The sequence below is a fragment of the Thunnus maccoyii genome, chromosome 3, assembly GCF_910596095.1.
Source record: "Thunnus maccoyii chromosome 3, fThuMac1.1, whole genome shotgun sequence".
Classification (NCBI taxonomy): domain Eukaryota; kingdom Metazoa; phylum Chordata; class Actinopteri; order Scombriformes; family Scombridae; genus Thunnus; species Thunnus maccoyii.
Window position 1 is genome coordinate 7933980 of NC_056535.1, and position 27968 is coordinate 7961947.

General features: G+C 40.8%; 1 protein-coding gene across 2 annotated transcripts; it reads right to left on the reverse strand.

Moving 5' to 3' along the window:
* Window positions 1-7782: 7782 nt before the first annotated feature.
* On the reverse strand, window positions 7783-27950 carry mst1rb (macrophage stimulating 1 receptor b). Of its 2 annotated transcripts, XM_042407619.1 has the most exons (21): window positions 27649-27950; window positions 23033-24329; window positions 19016-19192; window positions 18781-18903; window positions 17374-17544; window positions 17106-17266; window positions 16289-16424; window positions 15995-16131; window positions 15446-15625; window positions 15132-15231; window positions 14731-14949; window positions 14485-14631; window positions 13017-13170; window positions 12741-12830; window positions 12398-12613; window positions 12235-12315; window positions 11856-12037; window positions 11618-11727; window positions 11274-11439; window positions 10348-10484; window positions 7783-9255 (listed from the first exon to the last, which is right to left on the reverse strand). In XM_042407619.1, exons 2-21 carry the CDS (start codon window positions 24233-24235, stop codon window positions 9024-9026), a joined length of 4122 nt encoding a protein of 1373 aa, XP_042263553.1. In that variant the 5' UTR covers window positions 24236-24329; window positions 27649-27950; the 3' UTR covers window positions 7783-9023. The 2 variants fall into 2 exon arrangements, with proteins under 2 accessions (XP_042263553.1, XP_042263554.1); XM_042407620.1 differs by lacking the exons at window positions 23033-24329; window positions 27649-27950 and adding an exon at window positions 22913-22951.
* Window positions 27951-27968: the final 18 nt, after the last annotated feature.

Consider the following 27968-nt stretch of genomic DNA (forward strand, 5'->3'; position numbering starts at 1 on the left):
TACTGCTGCAGGGTGTGTGATGTCGCTTGCCACAGTGGGCTCACGTCACATCTGGCTGGAACTCACTGCCCTACAGAGAAAGGACAGAGAAGACCTGTACAGTGGATGTGTTTCCACATGCATCATGGTCAAGGAGGCTGCTTTACGACTTTCCTCCTCTTGTTACCCCTCTGCTGAAGAGAGTCAGACAAGCCATTGGGCGCCATGGTACACAGAGATGTCTCAGATGATGGCTGCCCAGTCTTGGTCCATCCCCCAAGTCTGGGTGACCCTGTCCCAGGAGGTGGGCTCAATAGGCGTGCTGCCCACGTTGGGCCAACCTCTCCAGGCAAGGACAGGCTGATGTGAGCTGGACTGTCTGCACAGGTGGTGCAGACCATCCAGGTGACGAGAGCAGGATCCACAATTGCTTTCTACAAAGCAAAGTGGTTGAGATTACAATGCTGGAGGAAACGAGATTAGAACCCCCTGACATGCAGTGGCAGAGGTTCTCTCCTTTCTACAGTATCTGGTGGAAAAAGGGCTGTCTCTTGCCACTGTTAAAGTTTATGCAGAAGCTATTTCGTCCTGTCATGAGGGTTTTGGTGACCTGTCTTTGCCCAGCCCCCAGTGGGAACTAGTGTTGGTGCTCGAGGCCCTAGTGAGTGACTTAAGCTAAGAGAGTGAGTGACCTATGCACCCTGTTGGTTCACCCCAGCTGTTTTCTGCTTCATGGTGACCACAGCAGTGCTTCTCTCAGACCAAACCCCTCCTTTGTTCCCAAGAACATAAGGAGTTCATTTAGGTAGAGAACTATTCAGCTAGAGGCATTTTGTCCTCCACCCCATGGGGATGACAGGGAGGCAAAATTGCATCTATTGTGCCCAGTACGTGCATTGGCATGTTATGTTGAACGTACGCTGCTGTTCGTGTGCTATGGAGAGGGAGTGACTGGTAAAGCTCTATCCAAGAAGCATCTAGCTAGTTGGCTTTGTGAGTGCATCTCCTACAGGGAGGTGGGTAGGGACCACCCCACTGTGGTCCAAGTGCATTCTCTGTGTGGTGTAGCTGCATCGACAGCCTTATTGAATGGGGCCAGTGTGAAGGACATATGCACAGCAGCATCTTGGTCTATGCCTTGTCCATTCATAAGGTTCTATCTTTTGGACATGACAGGCTCTTTTTCAAGGTCTGTGCTCGCAGGGGTGACTCAGGACTTGTGAAAAGGGTGGTGTGAGTGTCAGCTGTGATACACTGGGATATGCTTCCACGGAGCCCGCCATGTTGCACTGTCATGTTTCCACAGTAGCCCAGAATGGACAAATCACTGGCTCTAGAGAGGGCCTTTCACGTTTTTCGCGAATTTCACGGCCACCGTAGGTTCTCCTACAGGCTTGGAAGGGAAGGAAAGGGGGAGGGGAGGGCTATTGTTGGTTGGTTGCGATCTGGAACCTCACTGCTAGGTGCCACTTAATCTTGTACACTGGTCCTTTAAGTCTGAGGTGTAAAGTATATATTATTAAAACGTCTAAAAACGTATTAAACGTCTACAGGTCTGTTTTAGATATTGTGGCAGATTGAGAAGCACACCCCTTATCCAAAACCAGCAACAGTATGGCATAATGAGGCCTTGTTTGGCATGGTCGAGTGATTTTTAGACATGGTGAAGCAAGGCATTGAAACACCTTGCCACAATACTTTTGCTTCAAAAGGTCAATTCAGTGTCCAGTAGTCTGCCTCAAGTGTAACATAATTAGTATGAATAGTGGCATTGATAGTGACTGCGAAAAAAGGGGCTGGAGAAGAAAATGGAGTTGGAGGAGCAATATTAGCTGTGGCTGGAGGAACAAAAGACAAAGGATGCTAAGATGGAGGGATGCCTCTGTGGAGGGCAGCCTGCAGACACAGGGATGGAAGAAATTAAGAAAATGCACAAATCGAATCAGATGGACAGGGATCAGGCATGGGGGAGAGATGGGGAGGGAGGGGAACAGAGATAGGAGAAGGAAATTGAGAAGGTTCGGAGGACAGAGCACCATGGCCCATTGCAGCTGAGACAGTGTGAACAGCAGTGTTGGTATTGTTTGCTGCGAGATAGGAGGAAGACGGACAGAAGCGGGCAGAACCAAGGGAACTACATTAGCCATGGCTGAAGGAAGAGAAGAAGAAAGGATGCCAGGATGTAGGGATGTAGGGATGTGTGTGAGGTAGAATGTGCAGCCTGCAGACACAGGGATGAAATAAATCAGGAAAAAACACAAGACAATTCAGACACAGAGGGAGCAGGCACATGGGGAAATAAGACAGCCCTCAGCCAGGGCAGAAGTAGTCTGGGGCTCCGCTGTAGTGGGTGGTGTGATGACGCCATTGGCATGCCACACAGGTAGCACTGGGTAGGGAACCTGGAAGTGAGCAGATGGCTGGAGTGGTGGTGGAAAAGGAGGCGGTGTAGAGTTGAGAAAGCCTGGCTTTCCTTCCAGTGGAATGTAATGTAATTTATTCCTTGAGGGCACGCTGCAGACAGGTGACTGTCCAGTTGGAGATTCTAATTGCATGGGGAGGAGCTTAGACCGAGAGCTGCGAGTTGGCCGCTGTGGTTGATTGATTGATCATTGTCCGAGGGGTCGAGAACCAGCTTGTAGTCCATGAGGAAGGTAAGCGAACAAACGAAATGAAGCTAGTAGCAGTGTGTCTACGATCAAACGAACATTCAATCAATCAATCAATCAATCAATCAATTTTTATTTATATAGCGCCAAATCACAACAAAAGTCATCTCAGGGCACTTTTCACATAGAGCAGGTCAAGACCATACTCTTTAATTTACAGAGACCCAACAATTCCCCCATGAGCAAGCACTTGGCGACAGCGGTAAGGAAAAACTCCCCTTTAACGGGTAGAAACCTCAAGCAGAACCCGGCTCTTGGTGGGCGGCCATCTGCTTTTACCGGTTGGGTTGAGGGGGAGAAAGACTCATGAGAACTGAGACAAACGGGAGAAAAAGGGTTTAGACACACCTGTATAGGTAAGCACAGGTGATTGAATTGGGGAGAGAGGCGTGGCTTTCTTCCTGAACCTTAGTTATAATAACTTCACATTTAGGTCCATAGAATGTGCGGCCTAATATACTGTTGAATGATTTCTCTCTGAACTCTTATAATTTCACCCCCACTGTTGTTTGGGGCTGAAAGAATGGTTTAGGCTCATTTTGTGGGATGTTTAAAGGACAGATTAAAGGAGAGATCTGCTGTTATGATGTTCATATGAAATGTTATTCCAGTGTAGCAAATAGGTTTGTCCTGCCAGCTTACCTGTAATGTCACTATGACACTTTTCTGCAGAGGATAGATGGATTCAGGATGAATTATAAAAGATAAGAAATGACTAACAGAATTCAGGCTGGGTTCCTAGGGTTCGTGAGGGTAATATTGTTGTAATAAAAGTAAACTTATTTGAATGCAGTTGCTGAATGTGTCCTTGTCCTTTTCACTTTAACCGTTTCCGGCTGAACAGTCTAACATATGATGAGTTTTGCTTCACTGGTTCCATAGGGTTTTTCACAGGACTTTGTTCATGCCAAATCCTACTGGAACAGAATCCAAGAGCTCCGAGCTCTGCTCCAGCACTTATTTGTGAGGGTCTGCCATCATCACATAGCAATGGAAATAATTAGCCTACCACTTTCAAAAAGTCTTGTTCAGATGGCCAATCTCACAGATTGCTCTCCCTCTCTCCAAACTTGACAAAGCACTCATGCACTGGTTATTCATGTTTCCTCTGATGAGGCTGCCATATAACACATACAGTATACAGACATAAAGCACTCTGTTTCTGCATCATGATCAACCAGTTTCAACCGTCTTATTTCACAGTCTCTGCATTTGGTTTGAAGTCCATATAAAGAATCACAATAAAAGGAGGAAAGGCAAAGAAGAATGTTAATGTGTATGAGATGCACATCAAAAGGCCTACAGTATGGGACCTAATGGTGAACCCAGCTCAGGAAAAAAGCTTTGAGGATTGAAATGGTCACACAGCTGAATGCAGCAGTCTTCATGGGTTCTGCACTTTTTATAGCCCAGATAATACAACAGGGGACAAGAGACACATAGAGAGAAAGAGGGAGAGAAGAGGGGGGTATCATGGATGTCTTGATTCTTCTCTACTGTGGATCCTGTGGGCTCTGCCCTGCAAAATGCAGCCTCACACACATACACACACATTTTGACAACGTAAGCTGGGCTCACTCTCTATGCCTATATCAAAGGCCCCACCACGTGGGAATTGACTTTTGTTCTTGGCAGCATGAAAAAAGAGAAAACTTTATGATGTTTATTTCCCTCTGGTTTTTATTTGACTCTGATTTTGTTGTGGGGGAAGTGTGCTTGTTGTGAGTGACGTCTGTTTACAGCACAGGGACTTGCTACTGTATGTTAGTGAGACGTTTGTTTGGTTTATTTGTGAGATTGACAGATTGTTTGTCTACGGTGGCTGTTTCTTTAGCTCCTTTAATTGAAAATGCAATTGTTTGCTCCTGCCAAATGTCTGAGGGCAGAACAACTGAAAGAGGAAGAAAAGAAGAAAACATACCTGATTGGTCTGTTTTTAATATCTTATGTGGCATCCAGAGGGCTTATTGGTTGGTTTAAAGAGATGGGGAAAAGACCTGGGTCATACATGTTGCTATGCTACTGCAAAAATGATGAAAACACCACTCTTACTCTTACGAGTGCTGCATCCGTGTTGCTGGGAACATCTTCAGCAGTAGATCAGTGGCAATGCAGATATTTTTAACAGAGTGCTGACCTCTAGTGGAGTACTGCAACAAAGGACTGAGTTTAGTGAAGTCACACAGCAGCCATGAGGAAAAATGTTTCACTGTGTAACATAATTCAAGTGCAAATGGAAGAATTTGCATATATTCTCATATTTACTCAAAGTCCACAGCAAATCAATATTGCTTCTAATAATTCTCTCATTCTTGTTGGTGTTTATAGACCCCCTTCTGCTGATGCTAGCTCTTTTGATGAACTAGCTGCTGTCATTTCCTAGTATGATTATTTTGGCTGATTATTTTAGGTGACTTTAATATTGATTGGTAATCTCTCAGAATACTTTAAAGGTGTATGTGGGGATCCTGGGCTCTCCCAGCTTATCGCTGAGCTCACTAGACCAAATCTGAACTGTCTTGAATGGTCCACTTTAATTGACCTAATTTTAACAAACAGGAGTGATAAAAATGTCAATAGTGATGTATTTGACCTTGGGATTAGTGATCACTGTCCAATAGTGTGTATAAATTGCATTCATCTAAAAAGGGGAACTGGCTCTCGCATGGTTGTCAAAAGAAACTTAAAACACCTGGATGAACATGCTTTATTAGATGATCTTTATCATAGTGATATTCATTACACAAATGAAATTCCTAATATAGCTCTGAACTTCTTAATCAAAACCTTCCACTCTGTTTTTGACAAGCATGCACCTTTTATATTGTTTAGGACAAAGGACACATCCAGTCCATGATTCTTAGCAGAATTATCTACCTTGTTTACAGAGAGAAATGCAGCAATGCAGCTTGGTCCCTTGCTAGGCGAACAGGTGACACATCCCATTGGTCTGCTTTCAGAAGAATCAGAAACAGGTGTACCACATCTGTGCAAAAGCTAAATATTATCTGGATTTGATTACTAATTCGTATTCCAACCCTGGTAAATTTTGGATAGCAGTAAATTCAAACAAAACAAAAACTGTGGTTTCCTTACCCCTACATGTCAGTGTCAATGATGCTACAATTTTTGATAAGAAAGAGATCTGTCTAGCTTTTAACAAACACTTTGTGAACCCCGGTTATCTGCCTGTCAGTGCACACTTAGAGCCCCTCGTACAAAATGATTGTCTGCTTGATATGAGTCACACCTCCAAGTCCACCTTTCAGCCATTCTCTTCCAAAGATGTTTTTTGAAGCGCTTCATTCAATTGATACCAAGAAATCAACAGGAAAGGATAAATTGGAACCTTTCTTCATGAGACTAGCTGCTCCAATCATTACTGATCAAATAACACATCTTTTTAATCTCTCTTTTTCAAGAGGAACAGCTCCTAGTGCCTGGAAATCAGGACATCATTCCCTCAAATAAGGGTGGCGACAGAAGTAACCTCAATAATTATCAACCAATCTCTAAGCTATCCTGCCTGGCAAAGATACTGGAATCATTGGTAAATAGTCAATTTAAAGCATTCCTCTTAATACACGCTGTATTAAGCCCACACCAATCTGGTTCCAGAGCAAAGCATAGCACTATTACAGCCACCACACTAGTTTTAAATTATATGGTGTCTGCCCTGGATATAAAACAACATTGTGCTGCTCTTTTTGTAGAGCTGTCAAAAAGCTTTTGACACAGTTGATCATTCTCTTCTTCTGCAAAGAGTATACAGTATTGGCTTTGGCACAAATGCATGTAACTGGTTTCACAGCTATTTATCTGGCAGATCACAGCATATAAAAACTGGAAATACTGAGTCTGAATTCTTGCCAATTGTAAAAGGTGTCCCTCACAGGGATCAGTTTTAGACCCTGTGCTATTTTTGATTTATATCAATAAAATTGCCTCTTCCCTTGATGGATATTATGTTCATTTATATGCAGATGATACCATATTGTACTGTATTGCTGACTCTGTGAAATTAGCCATTGACAACTTGCAGCTCTCCTTTAATGTCCTTCAAGATGCACTCATTAATCTCAGACTAGTTCTTAATGCAAACAAAACAAAATTCATGGTGTTCTCCAGAGACAGAAATATTGCTCATAACGACTTGCATATATCTACTATGAATGGACATAACATTGATAGAGTGACAAAATATAAATACCTTGGCATTTGGCTAGACAAGAAATTTACATTCAAATATCCTGTGCACAACCTTGTTGGTAGTCTGAAAACTAGACTTAAGTGTTGGAATAAGTCAGTTCAACGATGAGTAAAATTTTGTCCCTTATTTAACCGCAGCCTGCCCCTTTGTGTCCCATGCACTACTCCAGTGCACTATAGTTAGTAGGTGTTTGAAAAACCTCATTTTAATTAATCTGAACAAACAATTGTTTTTTAGCATTGCTGGCTAGCTAGCTAACCTGTGGGTTGTTTTATAGAAACAGTGTGATGCTAGTTAGCCTCTAAACAATATGAAAAAGTATTAACAAGATTTGCTATGTTTTGCCAACTAACAAGCTCATACAAACTAATAAGATGTATCATCAGTGACATTATCTGTTCCCAGTGAAAAACACACAGAAACTAAATGTCTATTAAATACTTCTGAGATGGCCTACTTTGTAAGGTAAAATAGCTGTTTCACCTATTGTTGCCACAGTGATGGACCTCCACACATGGACATAACATTGATAGAGTGACAGGATATAAATACCTTGGCATTTAGCTAGACAAGAAATTTACATCCAAATATCATGTGAACAACCTTGCTGGTAAACTGCGACAAAAAGTCAGCTTCTTTTACAGAAACAGAGACACCTTTCCAATGTGTTGTAGGAAGAGGGTGATGAAGCAGTTTTTATGCTGGTTCTGGATTATGGTGACATAACCTACACGTATGCCTCTGCTTCCACACTTGAGCCCCTGCACTCTGTATACCACTTAGCCCTTAGATTTATTACAGTCATTATAAATAAGGGCAACCTAAATGACTATCAAGATTAAATAAAGGTTATGAAAATGAAATGAGAACAAATCTATAAACAAATAAATATTTTAATTTATTACACTATCTCAAAGACGTGTCAGAAATACAAGCAACAGGGTGATATCAGATTTTCTTCAGAACATTGTGGTCAACATTTTGCCTTACAGAAGTATGATCCAAAATATACAGAACAATCACTAGACAGCAAAAGAATTAAAAGCAAATGTGGGAATGTCATACCTAAACATTTAATATACACATGGGATCCACTACAGTACACTATGCAACAGTAAATACAAAGAACAAGACAAATCTGTGTTGCTTTTTCCTCATGTATGAATACTGCATTTCAAGTGCCATCCTCATTTTTTAATTCGTCATGGGTCTAATTTGCATGATCTACCTGGTTCCTCAGATGTGGTGGAAATGCAAACAGGATTGAATAACAGGGACTTTTAGTTCCAAGTTTAGTTCCTGAGATTAGTTCCTCTGGTTCCAAACCTGAAACTTTTGGTCGAAACAGGGCTTACATTGTTAGTGGTAAAAGAAAGCAAACATGCCACTGAAGTTTATTTGATTTGATTGGAGCTATGCTTTGTGTGAGCCACAATCTCCTCTCTCAGCAATACTGTTGCTAACACAGTTAAATACAGAGGTATAAAAAACTGACAGCTGTGCCACAAAAAAGCAGACATCTGAAAAAGACTAGTCTGTAAACTAGACTTTAGTGTTGGAATAAGTCAGTTCAACGATGAGTAAAATTTTGTCCCTTATTTAACCGCAGCCTGCCCCTTTGTGTCCCATGCACTAGCCCAGTGCACTATAGTTAGTAGGTGTTTGAAAAGCCTCATTTTAATTAATCTGAACAAACAGTTGGTTTTTAGCTTTGCTGGCTAGCTAGCTAACCTGTGGGTTGTTTTACAGAAACAGCGTGATGCTAGTTAGCCTCTACACAATATGAAAAAGTATTAACAAGACTTGCTATGTTTTGCCAACTAACAAGCTCATACAAACTAATAAGATGTATCATATCAGTGACATTATCTGTTACCAGTGAAAAACACACAGAAACTAAATGTCTATTAAATACTTCTGAGACGGCCTAGTTTGGAAGGTCAAATAGCTGTTTCAGCTATTGTTGCCACAGTGATGGACTTCCAATATGGCTGCCTGAGGGTTTCAGCTTTGTGCATTTTACAACAATCACTCCCACACACACATACAACAGGCAATATCCCTGTTTCAGATGCTTTGTAGTAAAACACACTGTCGTGACCTGGCAGAGGGTTATTGTGCTCTTGCTGTTAGCACCGATACCAGTTTAAGTTGAGGGAGTTGGATCAGGAAGATACTGAGCCCGAGTCTTCAACATCTGTGGAGTCATATTCATCAGCAGACTCTGTGAGGGCGGGGTAAGGCCGTGGCTGGTCCAGATTGACGTAGGTGACATTCAGACTGATGTAGTGCTCTCCCTCCAGGCCTGACAGGATGGTCGAGACAGCTGACACCAATGTAGCAAAGTTGGGCCTCAACTCAGGATCAGGGTCCCAGCACTGGAGCATAATGCTATACCTGGAAAAAACATGGATGTGAAGAGAAAAGGGCCAGCTCATTCATAGGGTTGCACACATTTTGTGCACTCTTCATTAAACATTATACACTAGTAATCTATAATGACTTCCACTTTGGGTCATCATTTCACAAATTCCTGACTTATATCACTTTAGAGACAAATATTATTGTTCCCTTCCAGCACTGATGAGCTCTCAAGTTTGTGTTTTTTATCTGTCTGAAGGCAACTGGATCTTTAAGTCTCTACACACCAGTTGTTGTACCTGTTGGTATGGGAGATTTGCACCTTGATCATTCTTGTTCATGTAGTTTGGTGATCTCACATAATTGCAGCATAGCACTACCCAACTTCAACATGAGCTGAGCTCTAATTAACAAGAATTCAAGTTCAAGTTCAACACCAGAAATTATACTGTGGTCAGTTTAATGATAAGGAGTGTTATCAACAAGTATATGTCCTGTGTTGGCCTTTTTTTAACTCAAGGAGCTCTACATGGTTGCCTAGATGACATTTTCCATAATCCATGAACCAACACCAGATGTGCGATAATGTCTTAGTGAACAAGGGGTATGAATGGTTCATCTATTCTCTATCACTCTTTAATTCACTGGGCTTACAGGCTTGCAGGCCACGGGATATATCATTACATTGTTTTTTTTTCAAACAGCAAAAACATGTCGGCTCCTTTCCTTGTAAAGTTACACCAGTGTGTGTGTGTGTGTGTGTGTGTGTGTGTGTGTGTGTGTGTGGTTGTGTGTGAAAGAAGCAAGTGTGTTTTAGACATACACATTAACTCCTACATGACATTGCTTAACCATGTTGGAATACCAAGTAGTGGACAATTTACGGGTTTCACATTACTGAGTGACTATTCGAACATCTTGTTATTACTACTTGGACTTTGTGCCAGGACATTTTCTCCTCTGTCTTGTAGCTGTAAATCTGTGTTAGTATTATTGTAGTATTAGTACTCCTGCTGAAGCACTCCCTAATTCTGTGAAGTTACAGTATACCCACCATCGAGTTTACAGTTACTCCTTAGACTGAATGAACAAAGCAAGTAATATAATGCTTTTATTCTGGCTACTTACAAAGGGTCAGGGCAGTACTGAGGCTGGGGAAGCCTCCTGCCCTTCAGTAAGTAATGTGTTATGTCATAAGGGTCCACCTCTGGATAGGGGCTCGCTCCTCTGGTCAGCATCTCCCACATCAGCACACCAAAGGACCACTGCATCAGGAGGGATGAAAGTTATACAGCATATGCAGACCCATCAAGTAGCTGTTAACTAGTGTGTCCTTGTTTGATTGTGTTCATACAGTATGTAAAGACAAGTTTAAAATTGTGTATAAAGGTGTTATAAAGGTGTGAGTAATTTACGCCTCTTAAAACCCCACTGCTTCCTGAGAGAAAGACTCTTTCACTCATTCTGCACAATGAGCAAGAAAATGGTACAATCTTGAACACAGATAATATGGCTCTTAATCTGAAGTAGGCTAATGTTTCATTGAGTCTGTGCAGTTAGGATGGTGGACCTGGAATAAACCAGCAAATTTACTGCAGGATCTAACCAAGTGGCACACAACGCAAACCACTGTATAGAGGTAAGCAGATGGTAATATATTGATTATTCAATTACCTACTTTGAGAACGCACACACAGCAGGGTGCAGACCAGTGTGAGCTTCAATGTAAGTCAATCAAAATGAAAACAGGTGGCACAACTCCTCTCCAGTACACAAATGTTTGGTGAATAAATCATGGTGTACTGGAGAAGAGTTGTGTTACCTGAATTTTAATATACTGGTTATTGGGGCAATAAATAAATGTTGAGAAGCTACATGTAGCATAACACCGCAAACATTGTTGAAATTTTGTGAACCTAAAACATGATCATCCCCTTTTCAGATCATGCTAAAAGACAAACACATCAACATTGTACAAGTGTCCTTCAGTACCCAAACATCAACAACCACTATCTTGGTTTAATCTTGATTATGGTTGACGTTTGTCTGCTCACCACATCTGACTTGGAGGTGAATTTCTGTGTCTGCAGACTCTCGATGGCCATCCATTTGACAGGCAGTTTAGCCTTCCTGTGGTCCTGAACACTGTAATACTCCTTATCAAAAACATCTCTGGCCATGCCAAAGTCTGCCACCTTCACTGTGTATGACTCATCCAGCCTAAGGACAGAAGAAGTACATGGATATTTTTGTTGCAAAACATTGTCCCTGAGTACTGTGATATAACAACCTCAACTAATTTTGTACCTTTTAACATCTCCCTATACTAATTCAGAACAACTAAGGCCCAATGGCAGTGAATAAATTGCTGATTTCTCAACATATCTTGGTGACTCACATGCAGTTGCGTGCTGCAAGATCTCTGTGTACAAACTTCTTCTGAGCCAAATACTCCATCCCCTTGGCTACCTGCAGTCCGAAGCCAATCAGATCCTTTACAGTGGGGTTCTAAACAAATCCCACAAACAAGCTCAATTAAAACAGTTGGGAATGGTACATAGTTTGCTAGGTAGTAAACAGATGGTTGCACATGAATCAGATGATTAATTTCCACTGTTTTAATGTAGCAGTCTCACCCTCTTCTCACAGCGTATGAAGTGCCGCAGGTCCCCATGTTTCATGTACGGCAGCACCACTAGAGGGAGACCTTCCTGTGGCAGCAGGATGCCCAGTAGAGACAGTACATTGCTGTGATGGAAACCCTTCATTATGATACCTTCCTTAAGGAACTGCTCCACCTCTTCGACATCTGTTATCCCTGATGAGATACACAAAATATTTCAAAAGAGTAAGACACAATTATTAAAAACACAGCAGAGCACAAAGAGCCTGCTTTTGAAGTTTTCAGAGAACATCTTCCTGTGGCATTTTCTCCAACAGCAGACGAACTGGAGGGACTTTCTAGTGCTTTCCTAAGGTGTAAAAATCAACACTCAAGAAGCAAATATTACTCACTATTCAAAGACTTGACAGCACAGTGGATTTCTCTGTTATTGTGGTCTGTGAAGTAGCCATGATAGACTGTTCCAAAATGACCTGCAGGAAAAAAACACAATAACAGGACTAATGCTGTTTCCTTCAAAATGTGATACAGATTGCATCAGGCTGCATAACATACCTTTGCCTATGATCCGATGGTGCTGCACGATAAGCATCTCAGCAGGAATTAGAACATCCTTCACCTCTTCCAGCAGCTCTGGCCTAAAATTGGAGATTGAGATCTTCTCTGGAGGCATGAGGGGAGTGAGGGTAGGATCTATGCTGCCTGCAGCGTAGGCCATGCTAGGGAACACCACCGGCCCCACCAGGGGGGTGGGAGGACTCAGGGATACTACTATTAAGCCCAGAGAGAGAGGAAGGGTTATTACAGAAGGTCATGTAGGTCTAAGTGTCAGGGGCAAATTAGCAGTGTCAATTAGCAGCATTAGTGGAGTATGATAAGTGCTTAGCCAGTGTGTCACCTCTTCTGTAGTCTCCAACAGGTGACAGCTCCACATTATTTGTACCAGCACGGTTAGCACTGTGAGCCAAACGGGTCTCTGCCATGGAGGCTGAAAAACATTTCACAACAGCCTTTAAATCATCAACCACTGAAGAAGAACACACATACATCCTATGAAACACTGGGGATGTTCTAGTTGAAAGATTCGCATAATTCATCCCAAATCCCCACCCACAGCCAGTAGCTGTTGTATAAACATGTCTGATCAACGTCCACGCAACAGAGAGGAGCCCACCTTTTTTTTTCTTCCTCAAGTGTTTCATGACAACGAAGGCCAGCACCGCCCCGGCTACCAGAGCCGCCAGGATCCCCAGAACAATCCCCACCATGTAGTGGTTGCTGACCCTCACCACTGTGCCAACATTGTGGACCTGCCCGTTGATGGAGATCTGGAGAACGGAGTCCATCATACACAGTGCATGAACCATTGTTATTGCAGATCTATCAATCTGTTATTGCAGAGAGTGTTTTAGTGTGACCTTTACTTTAGTAAAATATAGATTATAAGTTAAAGCTGTTTACACTAGACTGGCTGTGTTTTCTGTCATACATAGATGACTGTAAAGCTCTGACTCCTGTGTGTGTAAGCAAAAGATTAAACACAACACATACAGTGTATCAAACATGCACCAGTGTGACAGATTTTATCACTTGAGGTTTGCTTCTTTTGGTTTAATGGTTTAAACCATTAAGTTAATGTTTTTTAACATATAATTAACTATACATACAGAAGCAATTGCTTCTGATAAATCTGATAAAAGGTACCTAAATCTTGAGAAACACTTACAATATCTAAAGAAATAGTTGCAGAGAGTTAGGTGAGGAGATTGACACCACTCTCATGTCGATACGGTAAATTAATGCTAAGCTACCACCAGAACCTGGTAAGCTTAGGTTAGCACAAAGACTAGAAACAGGGGGAAACAGCTAGCCTTGCTCTGTCCAAAGATAGCAAAATCCACCTACCAGCACCTCTTAAGCTCACTAATTAACATGGTAGTTATATCTTTGAATCTAAGCAAAAGCCAAAGTGTAAAAATGAGACGGTGTGGTTTTACAGGGGTGTTGTATGTGCTGGGCTAGCCTATTTCTTGGCCATGTGCAATGAACTCCTGGCATCAGTGGACACTCCATGACGTAACTCTGAAGAACCAAGAGGTAGTTCAGCTTTAGTGTGCTTTGGGTGCATGTAGGTTGAGTTTGTTACCTTTGAACAGAGGCAGGCTAGTTTTTTTCCAGTCTTTGTGCTGAGCTAAGGTAACTGGCTGCCAAATATGGCCTCATACTTACCATACAATCATCGGTGGTATCAATCTTCTAATCTAACTCTTACCAAGAAGTGTATTTCGAAAAATATCAAACTATTCCTACATGCTTTACTGATTTGAAGGCTAGTATGAACTATTTAGCTAACTGTCAGCATGCAGACATTCTTAGTGTAAGAATTTCCCAGATAAATATGTCATTTATTACAAAAAGACAATTTTGTTAAATATCTTGATGATCTTTAATAGAAATGTATTGAGCTTTTTTTTTTCAGAATTTGTCTATCCTATCTCATTGCTGCTTGGCTTAGCCGCATCATTTACAGGAATGGATCACGGGTAAGGCAGGGGGCCCATACAACATGGGCACCCATGGTGCAGGTTGGATCCAGGTAAGTCAGTGAGTTAATCATCATCTAATCTTCCAGCATGACTCACCTTCACCGCCAGCCCCTCACTGGGGAAGGTCATGTTTTTGGGGATCCTGCAGGTGATCTCATTGTCCAGGACTTTAGCATCACAATCAACACCTGCCACGGTCATAATGATGGTCATACAGGAGCTCACCAAGTTCAGCTTCTGATGCTGCATACAGAAAAGGAAATCAAGATATGAGAAAATGTATTATTTTAAAATCAGATTCATTTTGTTGTTAACTCAAATACCCACAGAGTTATAACTTACATGTAGTGACACTTCATCAAACCCAGGGTACAAATTTAGCACGTGTCCCTCTGTTTCAAAAGGTATAGGCTCGCCGTAGGGGTGGTAGGAGAACTCTTTGTTCCAAAGTTGCAATGCTCCATCCATGTCAAAAGAAAGCTCTCCTTCCTCTGTCTCATCCCTGGGAAACACAGGAGTGACACACTCCATCCTCGTGGACAAGGACTTGCCTATGCACTCCTGAAACATAACAGTGTAATCATACTTCTATAGTGAACACATACAGTAAAATGTGAGCACATGACCCCAGAGGGAAATAAATCTAAAAACAGTAGACTGATTGGAAAAAGCAATATATCTCAATATAATGTACTGTAAACTGTAATTAATGAATCAACTCTACATTATGATGAACACTGTACCCTTGTGACAGGCTTCAGGTGACTCTCATTGGGTTTAAAGCGGATGATGGTGCGGTAAACTGAATCCAGGTTCTCCCCTTTAATCACAACTTTCGACCCCCTAGAGTTTGTGAACAAAGAAAAATATAGAAATTATTATATTTTCATATGGTCAGGCAAAAGAGATGATTTCCTCTTAGAACTGAGTATGTGATGAAGATGAAAAAAGATGAGATCAAAGCAAGTTCATCAGAAATATCACTGCAGAGAGAACTACGGATGGTACAGAGTGCATACAGAGTGAGCTGTTTCTGCTGGATGTCTCACTGGCCTACCTGTCAAAGCTACAGTCAGGCAGGACGTCTGTAATCTTTGGGTTTTCTTTGTAGTAAAACACCTTTGTGGTGAGGACAGGAGACTTGTCGATGAAAACACTGAGAGGGACATCCCTCACCTCTGAGATGGGCTGGGACAGACAGATGATGGAGGACACATTGCCTTTAGGCTTTGTGACACTGCAAAGAGGCATGACGTATGTATGATTGCATTTGAGATAGTAACATGACAGTTAAAGTGTAGTAAATACACTTTGTATGTTCAATAAGGTAACATCTTCTGACAGTAGTTCATTTCTAAGTGAGTCTTTGGATGCCAAGATATTTCTAGGAGTTAGCCTGCAGTTTCCAAAGTCATCATCCTACACACATGTTGGAACAAGTTTGTTTTATAGGTCATAGCGATAAAAAACTTCTGAGCAGCAACTTGTCTTCTTAACCCCCAAGTATGTGAGGCAACTACACAAAGCTGGAAATGAAATCGTTTTTGTTTTACTTTACAAAAGTTGATGCTAAGATGAAAACATTGAAGGAGATATGTTTCCAGACCTCTTTATAGGACAGGGCACGTCATTGAGAGTGACTCTCCTGGTCTTTCCAGCATCCAAGTGAGGTCCAGTCACTGTAATGAGTGTGCCCCCAACACGAGGCCCATAGTTGGGTTGGATTTCTGTGATGTTGGGAATCTGGAGGGACAATTTATCATAGTATTTTGGTAAAAAAAAAAATTAATTTTTTAAAAGTCAAAATGTAAAACTCAATAGATGAAATAGCTTATAAAGAATATTTAAAGCTTGTGATGTTGTTATGAGGATGTAAGTTGATGATAATAGCAAAGATTACCACAAATGTAAACCCTGGCATTTCTGCCTTGCCATCAATAGAGTAGCGTCCCTCCACCTTGCCCTCATGCACTTCCACTGTAATGTTCACTGGTTTGGACAGGTCAGTGGCCCCAGAGCGAATCTTACACACCAGACTAAAGAACAGCACAACAAATCACGCACGTCAGCATGTCAGTCACTGCAACACCAGCCATAATGGAATTTCAAGGTGGATTAAAACCGTTGGACTCAATGATGGAGGACACTGAGATTTTCCTATATTGAGCAGGTTACCTTTGCTGCTGACATACAGCTTTCAAGTTAAAACCACTCTCTGTTTGTGGATGAGATCATCATTACTAAAATAAGTTTGTTAATAAATCTGTTGAAGAAAAAGATCTGCTCTTAAACATATTAATGCTTTTTAGCCATGCTAGTAGCAAGGTTTTAGAGATGATCGATCACTATCCAGACTGAAATATCTCAATAACTACTGGATGGATTTGCATGAAATTTTGTACAGACATTCATGGGTTCCAGATGATGGTGTGTCCTAATGACCTAATAATTTTCCTCCAGCGCCACCATGAGGCTGCTATTTGTGACTTTGAGTAAAATGTCTCTTAGGTCCAGATACTAATTAATTTCTCCTCAAAAAGCAGCCTCAATAGACCAGATCACAGTATAGCAAAGTCATGCTCAGTTTTCTCGTTTTTTCAGGGGGCTTCTGGGAAAGAAATTACAAGCTCTTTATTTTCTTTTTACATCACAAGAATGGTAGATCTTCCACAAAATGACTGTAGTATGAACAGAACGAGCCCTGCATGGTCACTCACTGTGTGCTGTTACTTTTGACTGGAAGCACAGTGCAGGCAGTTTGTCCCAGTCGGACCTGGTGTGTTCTGGAGGTAATAACAGGTCTTATGGGTGACTGGAACTCCCATCCACACACAGTTAGCTCTGTTTGACCATCAGGGGGAGCAGTCCGTGGAGAGAACTGCGTCAATAAAGCAGAATATACTGTATAGTACCACCTTGAAATTAAATGTTTCTATTTGTTACACAAAGCGATATTTGTATCCTGGATTACAGAACAAACCTCACCCCAGTGATCCCAGGTGGGCAGGACTCATTCCTCCAGTGGCTGTGACACTCACTCTCCCAGGAGCACACTCCAGAGCACCAGCCACAGCCCATGAACTTAGGGGCCGTCAGACACGAGGCGCAAGTCAGGAAGTGTTGACAACCTGGCCCTCTCTGGGGCACCTGAATCATCTGAAACGGAGAGATAGCAACTTTCAGATCACATACTCAATCTTAGGGGAAAGATCCCCAGGTGCCCTTATTTATTATTTAATATTTCATATTAATGTGGCAATGAGTATAACCACTGGGAGTGAAATGTTCTTCTCATTCCTATACTAAGACATTTATCATTGTCAATCCCATTTCATTTCACTCCAGATCATGTGTCAACAAATGATTATATTATTCAACTTATTTCATGTAATTACATGAATGTTGAGCAGAAAATACAAACAGTTGATGACATGCAGAATGTCCAATATACATAAAACCTCCAACTACAGTATTTAAATCACCTTGATTGATTTGCATGTAGTAGCCTATGAGCCAAATGTGGGTCATGACCCAATAAAAGATAAGATATTTTGATTATTCATCTGATATTAATCTGAAGAGTTTCATTTCATCTGATTTCATTTCGGCACTAGAAGTTCTCCATGTGACTTGTTAAACAGCCTGGTGCTGTTTAAGAGATGAATAATAAAACTATTTAATTTGAATTAAATTACGTCTTATGTCTTTAATTCACACTCAATAACATCACCTTAACAAAAAAGATTATATTGTTTTCAGCATCATTGCAAACAAGACACATCTGCAAGGCATTTTTCAAACTTCTCTTTTCATTAACCACTGTTTATTTGCATGGTTGTGAAGGGTTTTGAGAAAAGATGTGTTATTTTCTTGGAGGAAATGGCTTTGCCTGTATTCTAGCTAAACCAGAGACCTGAAATGATGATAAAATTGCAGAACTCTTGAGTTTTCAGAGGAGTTTAATTTTCCTGCTGTGTCCAAATCTCAATAAAAACAGTAATTACTGTCCCACAGGAATACCACGAGACCCTACTGATCCAGTGTCAGCCTCTAATATACTCCCTGCCCCAAACTACAAAGTCATATCAAGTTTATCGATTTTCTTTTGCCGCTTGATTCACAGGGGTCTCACTATATCCCAGCATGCACTGGGCAGAAGGCAGGGAAACACCCGAGACAAGTCTCCTGAGCATCACATGGTCATTGACAGACAATCAGTCACACTCCCAACTCATTTGTAATTGTAATGTAACCTGACCTGCATGTCTTTGACCCCAAGTCCTTCCTGCCATTACATGACAATATTATCCTCTAAACCACTGTACACCTTTACCTAATCTGCCCAGAAATATTGTTATTTTCTCTTTCACAGACATGCGATTGCTACTGCACCTTGTCTCCAACCACGAAGAGCAGATACTCTGATGAGTACACAGCAGCAATGGATGAGACCCTCTGATTCTCTACCAAAGAGTAATTGGCAAAGATTATAGGGCTCGATCTTGTCAACACAAGCTGCAAACAGAGACACAAGAGATGATGATTAGCAGAGGATCATATACAAAAAAGGCATGTTTATTGATCCAATCAAAGGTATTTCTCCTCAACCCCGTGTTTTGTTGTGTACCTGTAGCAGGCGCCCTGTAGAGGTGCCAATATGGGCTACAGTCTTGTTCTCTATGGTTGTGACAAGCAGAGAGGTGAGCAGAACGTTTGTCATCTGCCTGTTGAAGAGGTCCACTCTGTAGTAGGGCTTTGAAACCATGGTAGGATGGTCTCTGCATGTGGCGTTGTTCTCCATGCTCTAGTACCAAATCCGCAGGCAGCAGAGGACAAGAAAAGGAAACGTTGATGTAGACAGTGAGACAGAAAATACACTCAACATTATTTAAACTAGTATTATTAGGCATGTTTTAACAGCGTTGACAGCGTCTACAACAGGACCTGTAGTATGACCTGTAGTGCTGCGGTCTCAGTGTATCTAAGATTCTGACATGTTTAAATACTTAATTTTTAAAAAATAAATAGTAGTTAGACAAAACAATTTCAACTAAGGCCTATTCACTAGCTTTTTCTGCATTTCTTCATCAAAACTTTAATGTTCAAAACTTTAATCCGACACAGATGAGAAGTCCTAAAAGCGCCTAAAAGCGTCTGTTAAGAGCTGTGGAAAGACCTAGTAAGTGGAACTTGAGTTGGGATTGTCAAATAATTTATAATCATGGTGGAAGGAGTAGCAAGCAACCTAAAGATGCATTTTAAAAACTGATCAACCATCATCTTTATATGGAGGTTTTATCTGAGTTACTGAGAACACAGTCCATCACTAGTAATTAGTGTGTACACAGATTTATTACATATTCAGTGTCATATTTTACTTTACACTGCTTTAAAGGCAAACAGTAACCTTTGTAAAGAAGCTTATCTTTTGTGTCACTACTACAAAGTTTCCAACATCCAATCTGATTTATAAAGTAGTTTGAATTATTGCCTGACTACTCCTGGATCATACTAATAATATTTTATCTTTAAACTTTGCCGATGTGGTAAGATAAACCCAGGTGTTTGCTTATGAGAACATGGTGTGAGCTGCACACCAGGAGCACAAGGTGAATCTGTCATGATAATATGATCATTTCATAATTTAAGAGCCCATGATAAATTATCATGTGCTGCATTACTGACAGACAGATTGCCTTGTAACTATGGACACAGAGCAGGGCGGATCACTGTTTGGTTAAAGGGTCTCTTTCTTTGTTAACGCTAATTTATATCTCTTATGCCAGCATATGAAAAAACAAAGTAATGACACCTTATAGTTGTTTTCTTGGTGTATATTAGTGGTCTTTTCACATGCTGTTAGCAAATTAAGTAAGCACTGTCTAGTTTCATGAAGTGAGCCTAGAACTTGTAAAACTTTGTGTAAAAAACAATCAACATTGCTTTGGACTGATGTCAGTGACCTCTCAATCCCAGAGGAGCATAACCTTGGTTATAATTCAGTTTCCCAAACCCTAAACCTTAACTTCATCTGAGCTAAAAATCAAAGATTTATCAACCTAGTGAGGAAAATTAACATATTTATAAGGGTCAAAATATTAATTTAGAACAGACAAATAAAAAGCCATTAAGAGGAACACCTCTGAAACAGTAGAAAACAGTGCGATGTTATTATAAATATGATATTATATATTTCATCCCATGCTAAACTAAAACAATTTTTAATATAGACCAACAGAATTTTATAGCCCATATTAAAAAAAGTTTACCCTACATTATTCAATACAATGATCCAGTGCCTGAATAATTCAATTACGTACTCATAGAGCAGAAAAGCAGTATTTGTGAGGCACAGAAGATGTTATTGGCAGCATAGGTATTTTTATCAACTAAGACGTGGAAGAAACAGGATTTCAGATTGTTGGACAATCCCGCAGGCAGGTTACTCAACATTCAGACTGGCAGCCAAAAACAACACAATGGAAGAAGCATTAGGAGGGGGGTTCGCTAGTCCAAGCAGAAAGTGTTCTGCCAAAGACGAGTAGAGGGAAGAACATCCAGAATCGAACATCCAAACTCCACATAACTGCATATTCTTCCAAACTTTTATCAAATGTGAATGCAACGAAATGAAAAACAGTGTTAAATATTCAGCTTTTCTTTCAGTTGAACAACTAACATCAGCTTACAGTATTTTTTTAGTCTTACCACAAAAACTCAACATCCAAAATAGTGACTCAATTCTGGGAATGTTACCATCCACATGATGTGGTAATTCTCCAACTGGCAAGTAGGATTAACTTTTAGTAAATATGGAATAGGAAGTCCTACCACAAGCTTCCCAGTCCCCAACACTCACCACTGCAGTCACCAGTGACAAACGTAATATAAAAAAGAATATTATGAGAAATATGCATGGGATCTTGAAATAAAGAGAAGTTTTCCCCAGAGAATTAATACAAGTAACCACTGCTATCGTATTCTGAGACAGGCCTTACAAGGATACTGAATATACTCACACCACGCCAGTTATGCAGGGATTAATATAGCAGGAAGGAATGAGGCAAACTTTCTTTGACCTACATGAGATTATATCAAACTTCCTGTCTGACCTGAAAAATTCATTGAACTGATGCAGAAAACATGTCTTAACACTGACTAACCTCACTCCCAACTGGCCTCCATCCAATATTCCTTCCAGCAGCTGCATCTGTGTGAGTGCACACTGAATGCTCATCAGGTTGCATTCCATTATTTCAATGGTATTTCACAGAAATCCCCAAAAGTGGGTGAACTTTGACAATCATCAATTGCACATTCTTTTTCATGTGATAAAATAAATGTGCATAAAGTAACTTATAATAATAAACTTAAGCACATCTCAATCAGATGACCACCTTGATTCAGAAAGTGATTTTAATTTGTGCCCCATAGGTGTGTCCATACTCATCCATTAAAACTTCCTAACCATGATGTACTACTGACATTTATGTAATGTAGAGAAAAGTTCAGATGAACTTCTCCTTTAAGCAAATAGTTTCACATTTTAAGAATTACGCTTATCCACTCTCTTGCCAAGAGTTGAGAAGATTGATACCAATCTCATAAATACATGCTAAACATAAAGCTAGAGCCAGGAGATAGTTAGCTTAGCTTAGCACAGATACAGAAAAACAGCAGCTCACTAATGAACACTCTTGTTGTAAGGTATGAATATGTTGTTAAGGGCAAAACATTTTCAAGCTTAATTTACATTTGTGGTGACAATGGTTTCACTTTCACTTTTCATGTTACACAATTATCCACAGACATTTATCTTGACAAAAAGTGAGTCAAACAATAATCACATGCAGCTTGACTGCAAAACCTTTTTATATTTTTTCAGTGTTTCATTTAGTTTGGCTCTGTTAACATCTGCATAATGATGCTGCTCCTGCCAATGCAGTGAGTAAAGTATTACTTTGTATAGGGCTTTACATGATTGCATAAACTGATAATTTCCCATATAATCATAAGAAAACAATTCACAAATGTGTGCTAAGTATTTTTTGTGCCAAAAAAAGAGAAAAAGTCTTGTTCTGTCATTATCATTTTTTGACTCCTATTTGACTTATAGGAACTCCTATAAGTACTTATTTACTTCACTTCTATTATTTACCTTCTCCCGTTCATGTTCAAATAAACAAAAGATGGTTTTATCCAGCCACAATAAGGTCTCAGTAACCTGGGTTTGTTTATTATATATTCCATATTTATGCAAATTGAAGAACAAAGACAGACATACTTCATTGTTCCACACGCACATGATAAGATTTTTAACAGGCCTTATCAAGATACCTGCACACTGAGTCAGCAAATTGTCCATATGAATGGGTGCAGAGTTCATTTTACTCTAAATGACTCCTCATTATGAAAGTGGGTCATGATTTATTGCCTGAAATTATAGATCATATTATCCAGTAGATGCTACATATTTTCCCTCATACCAGCCTGCCATGAATCAGTCACATACTGCTGACCTTACCTTTGTTCTTCTCCTGTCTGCCTCTAATTAAAACAGTATCTTAAAGAAGAAAGAAAATTAAACTGAGATCATATTAATCATTTGTAACAACCTATAATGTCTGTGTTTGAGTGGACTGACCTCATGTGGACAGCTCTCACAGGGCTGGAAGTGGCAGAGCCCTCTGGAGAGCTGCTCTGGTCCAGACTCACAGCAGTCGTCCACCCCATCTGCAATTGCTTTGTTCACATTGTCCATAGGGAAGGCGCACAGGGCCGAGTCATGCTCTGTGACCCCGTTATCATCAGTAACAGCAAACACCCCATACAGGATGTCATCCTCCTCCTCCGCCCCTAACTCTTCTGCCAGCTCCCTGCCTGCCTTGCCAAAGTGGGCTGCCTGGACCACATTGTACACCACATCCTTATAGGGTTCACTAGCTACATTCCTCCTGCGGCGTTTTGGTTCAAATCGACACTCCAAGATCACCTCACGATATCTCTTCATCTCCCATTCATTCCGTGGGAGACGGCCCAGGCGAGTCTGAAACGGAGAGGAGTCCTGATCTGGGCTCTCTCTCTGGACTGAGAGGAAGTAGACAAACTCCTGAGTGAAAAAGCTGTAGACATATTCAATATGGTACGTCCTCCGTAGGCCAGGAAGGACAGTCAGGCCACGTACATCACTGTAGAAACCATCTTCTGTTGCCAGTGGTCGACGAACTGATATTGACTTCCTACCGTAACGCTGGGTCACACTGTCATTGACAGTGGTGGCAACAAAGAAGTAGACAGCCTGACCCTCCTCCACCATGGTCACTTTGGTACCGAGAGGACTGGCCACACAGTCAGGACAGTAGGCAGCAGAGTTTGAGTCCTTTCTAAACAAACACTTAGAAAGAGAAGGCTCTCTGTTTGAGTTGAGTTGGTGGAAATAGCACGCGCCATACTGAGAACTTCCACAAGAATATAAATACATAAAGAGAGTATCCAACAGCAAGACCTGATTGTTTGTGTCCTCAAGGAAGTTGGGGTCCTTGTCAATGTCACACAAATTGCATATCTGACACTCTGGGCTTCCCACCGGCCCAGTGTGAAGCTCCCATACCTTCTCCAAGCTTCTGTTGACAGCTTCGATCACATTCTGAGAGGCTACATACACCTCCTGGAAGAGCGAGTTGTTGACAATGTTTTGGATGGGGCCCCGGGCCTGGAAGAAGGGCATGGTGTAAACCACTGAGTAGTTGACTGTGCTGGGGGCCAACAAGGGACAGTTGGCCAAGGCAAAGGCCAGCAAAGTCTGAAGCCAGACACATGTCCCCCACTGTGTGGTCCAGTGGACCATCTCCACTGCACAGGGAGCGACAGCACAGACAATGTCAGGTTACCTCCAGATCTGATGTTGGGACAAATGCATCCTTAACATCAGCCGCAAATACCTGAATGAAGTGAAATGAAAGATTGGAGTAAGTCATTAAATCATTAAGAAATTATCATCTACAACACAAATGACTGAAACTTCAGTGTGAAAGTTCTTCTTTCTTAGCCTTAAAAACTGTAGTTTGACTAAAAAATTCTGAAAAGAATAGTTTAACAGAATTAGATGAGGAGATTTATGGTTAGCTTAGCTTAGCTTAAAGACTCAAAGGGGAGAAAGAAAAAAGTGTTGACTTCCTGGATTTTTATCATCACTATGAGGTTGCCAGGCAACCAGCAGAGAATCCAGGAAGTCACTGCTTCCAGGCAAGAAATAGTCAACGTGTCATTTTTACACTATAGTTCTCATAAGGATTATACAATAACAAGATATACTGTGCTAATTAGTAAACTTTAGTGGTGCTAGTAGGCACTAGAGTATTTTTTAACCTTTGTACAGAGCTAGGCTAACTGTTTCTCCTTGTTGCAGTCTTAAGGCTAAGCTAAGCTAACTGTCTCCTGACTCAAGCTTCTATTTGGCATACAGCCTTGAGAGTAGAATTGATTGCCTCACCTAACTCACCAAGAAAGTAAATAGGTATATTTCCTAAAATGTTACATAATAAGTCCACTGACTTTCTGGGAGTTTTTCACCACATCTCATGGTCTTCCAAAGGGAATAGTGTTTGTTTAACAGACCATCTTAGAACAGACAGGGACCATGATCCCACAGTTCAACATGTATGGAGGGGTGGGGGTAATGTGGCCCATGTCTCTATTAAAGGTTGGTCTTTAAATCTAACTCCGTCCACTGTGGATGACAATGAGATGCATCTCGGAAAAAGGCTGAAAAGTAAATATATTTAAAGTAATGTCTGAAACCTGCTTAATTTGAAAATTACCTACTTCCTGTTTTCTGAATGAAGTTCAAATCAATATTACACTATATTCTGCACGAAATCCTAATAGATCTTAAGTGACAAACGTCATCATCTTGGTTGAGCCATGTGATGACATAAGTACATGTGGCCATAAAGATAAAAGCCTTTTCTGACTCACCACAAACAGTGAGAGGAAATGTTTACATAATCAAACGGAGAGCTGTTTTGGTAGCGCTCAGCAGAGTAGACAGTGAATAAAACTTTTTATTGTGACTTCCTGCAAAGGTCATTCATACTGTCTGGTCATGTTTATTCTTCTTAATCTGACATCCACCCTTCTTCAAACATGAGTCATACTCTTTTTTGCAAGAGCACTGGTAGTAACAAACCAAGTTAATGGCCTTAGTTCAACTTTAATGCACCAAATTTATCAAATTTAAGTGAATGATTTTCATCCTCACCCGTCCTCATCAGTGTCTAGATAACAACCCACCAAATGGAACCATGCTTTAAAGTCAGGGGCTTGTCTTCATCCTGAACAGGCGTTGTTGGGTGGATCATTAACTAAACACATCACAGTAAGGCTGTATTCAAGACCCCTGGCCTCTCTACTTTGCATTCCAGTCACAACCGCTACGTGCCTTTCAGGAGGAAAGATGTGCACGGACTGATGGTCATAAGACGACCAGTGCCTTTTTAAGTCCCAGGTGAAGAAGCAACTTGTCGTCTGCTCGTGCCAGAGAATTTCATCAACTCTGATTGTTTTATTTTAGCAGCAGAGAAACTTCATTTTGACCAAACGTCTTTCAAGAAATGGCACTTTATTCTATAGGCAGTCATATGGGAAGGTTTGAAGCCAAGAGTCTGGTGTCTTTGCATCAATAATTCATAGAATCCCACTGATGTTGTGTTACATTTTAACATTTGCAGCTCCATGTGAAACTGAGGTTACGGTTAGAGTTTCAAAGCCAAGAGGACATGCGTATACATAGTAATGGCACTGATTGACTTTCTTCATGTTCATGGTTAATAAAGCAAATGGTTGAAATTGAGTTTCCATTCATTGTGCTATTGTGCTATTTAGAGGCCAGCATGCAGGTCTGACTGAAGGCTGCATCAGTTTATTTCTTCACGGCTGAACACCAGCACCCTCTAAATCCTACTAAATCTGACACATTTAGATCATGTTGATGTTAATTCATGTGTGTGTTGTCCTTGGTAAATACATGAATTTACATTTCTCATTTTCCAAGCACACCACACAATATTACTTTACCATCAGTTACTTAAAAAAATGACCTGTGCAGCTACTGTGAGAAAGACAAAGGTGTTCTATTGGCTGTAGTATGCAACAACTTTATTGGATCAGTGCCTTGCTCACAGGCACTCTGGTGACCTTTAATTAGAGTAAGGAAGAGCACCTCTCTTTCATCAGTCAATGCACAGATATCCATAGGGATTTGAAGAGGCAAGCTATTGTGCAAAAAATCAATAGTCCAAACATATTGTACCCCAAGGACACATGTATTGATTCAGTGGCAGGAAATGCAACCCAAACCAGTGAAGAACCACCAGAACCCTTCAGAGACATTAGGTCTGCATTTATTTTATTTTGAAACGTCTAAATTCATATAAGGATGATTTGTTTGCACTTAATATTCAAAATCAGTCTACACTGACTTAAGTGGTTGTGTCAACAAGGTTCAATACCCAAACCAATTCTGAAAATTCATTTTCATCCTGTGCTTCTATGTTCTGTTCTTGTCTTTTCTTATCTTTTTGGTTGTACTTCTTATCTCCATGCTCATGCTTCTGTTTTTCATTCTGACCTGACAGTTCAGTGAAATATTGCCAGTGCATAGTCTGTTTGGCTTCGGTTCGCATGTATGATGTTATTTCATTCCAACAGCTGCACAAAACCTGAAAGGTTAGACAGAGCAACACCTTTGCTCAGTGAGCTTTGGGAGTCAAATATAGTCAGGCATTGTTGTCTATTATACATGCTGTACTGAGCAGAAAAACAACTTCACTGTGTTATGCAAATTGTAATAAGTGATAATATCACTCTCACATTATAAATTGAATAATCAATGACACTAGTAATCCCCCCGAATAATATCATACTGAGCACACATTTCTCACTTATGATCACAGTTTCACCTACAGTTTCACACCAAAGCCTATATCATAAACAAAAAAAATCAAACACTGAGATTGATTCATTTCCTGTGAGTGGCGCACAGCAATAAGCTTAAAGTTACTTAAACACACTTTAATATATTTTGGCTCTCCTGCTATGGTATCACTGTATTTGTGAAGTGATTGTTAGTCTCTATGGTGGCTGCATGGTGTTGTTTTGCCATGATATCTGTTCAAATTTGACTTTATAGCTGCTTCTACTATTTTGTTCAAAAGTATCAATGACACATGCAGTTGCGAATGTTATTTTCAAAAAGCTTACCTGTACAGGTTAGTTACTGTCCTCTTCAGGGAAGCAACTGCCGCCAGTTTTGATGTTTGTTTTGGTTGTATAGCGCAGTATGATGGATCCGTCCTTTAAGTGAAGAGTCAGGATTCTATACATAAGCTGGTTCACAGATCCTACTCGTCTTCAGGAAGCGCCGGAAAGTGTAAACTGTTGGTTTCGGATTCAACTTTTACTCTCAGTGTGGCTGGATACACGGTCTCTCAGTTGCGCTTCTGCTGGCTCCTCCCCTCGCAGCTCCAGACTGACAAACCACACCACAAACCGATTAACCCGCGTATTGGTTTAGACACCTC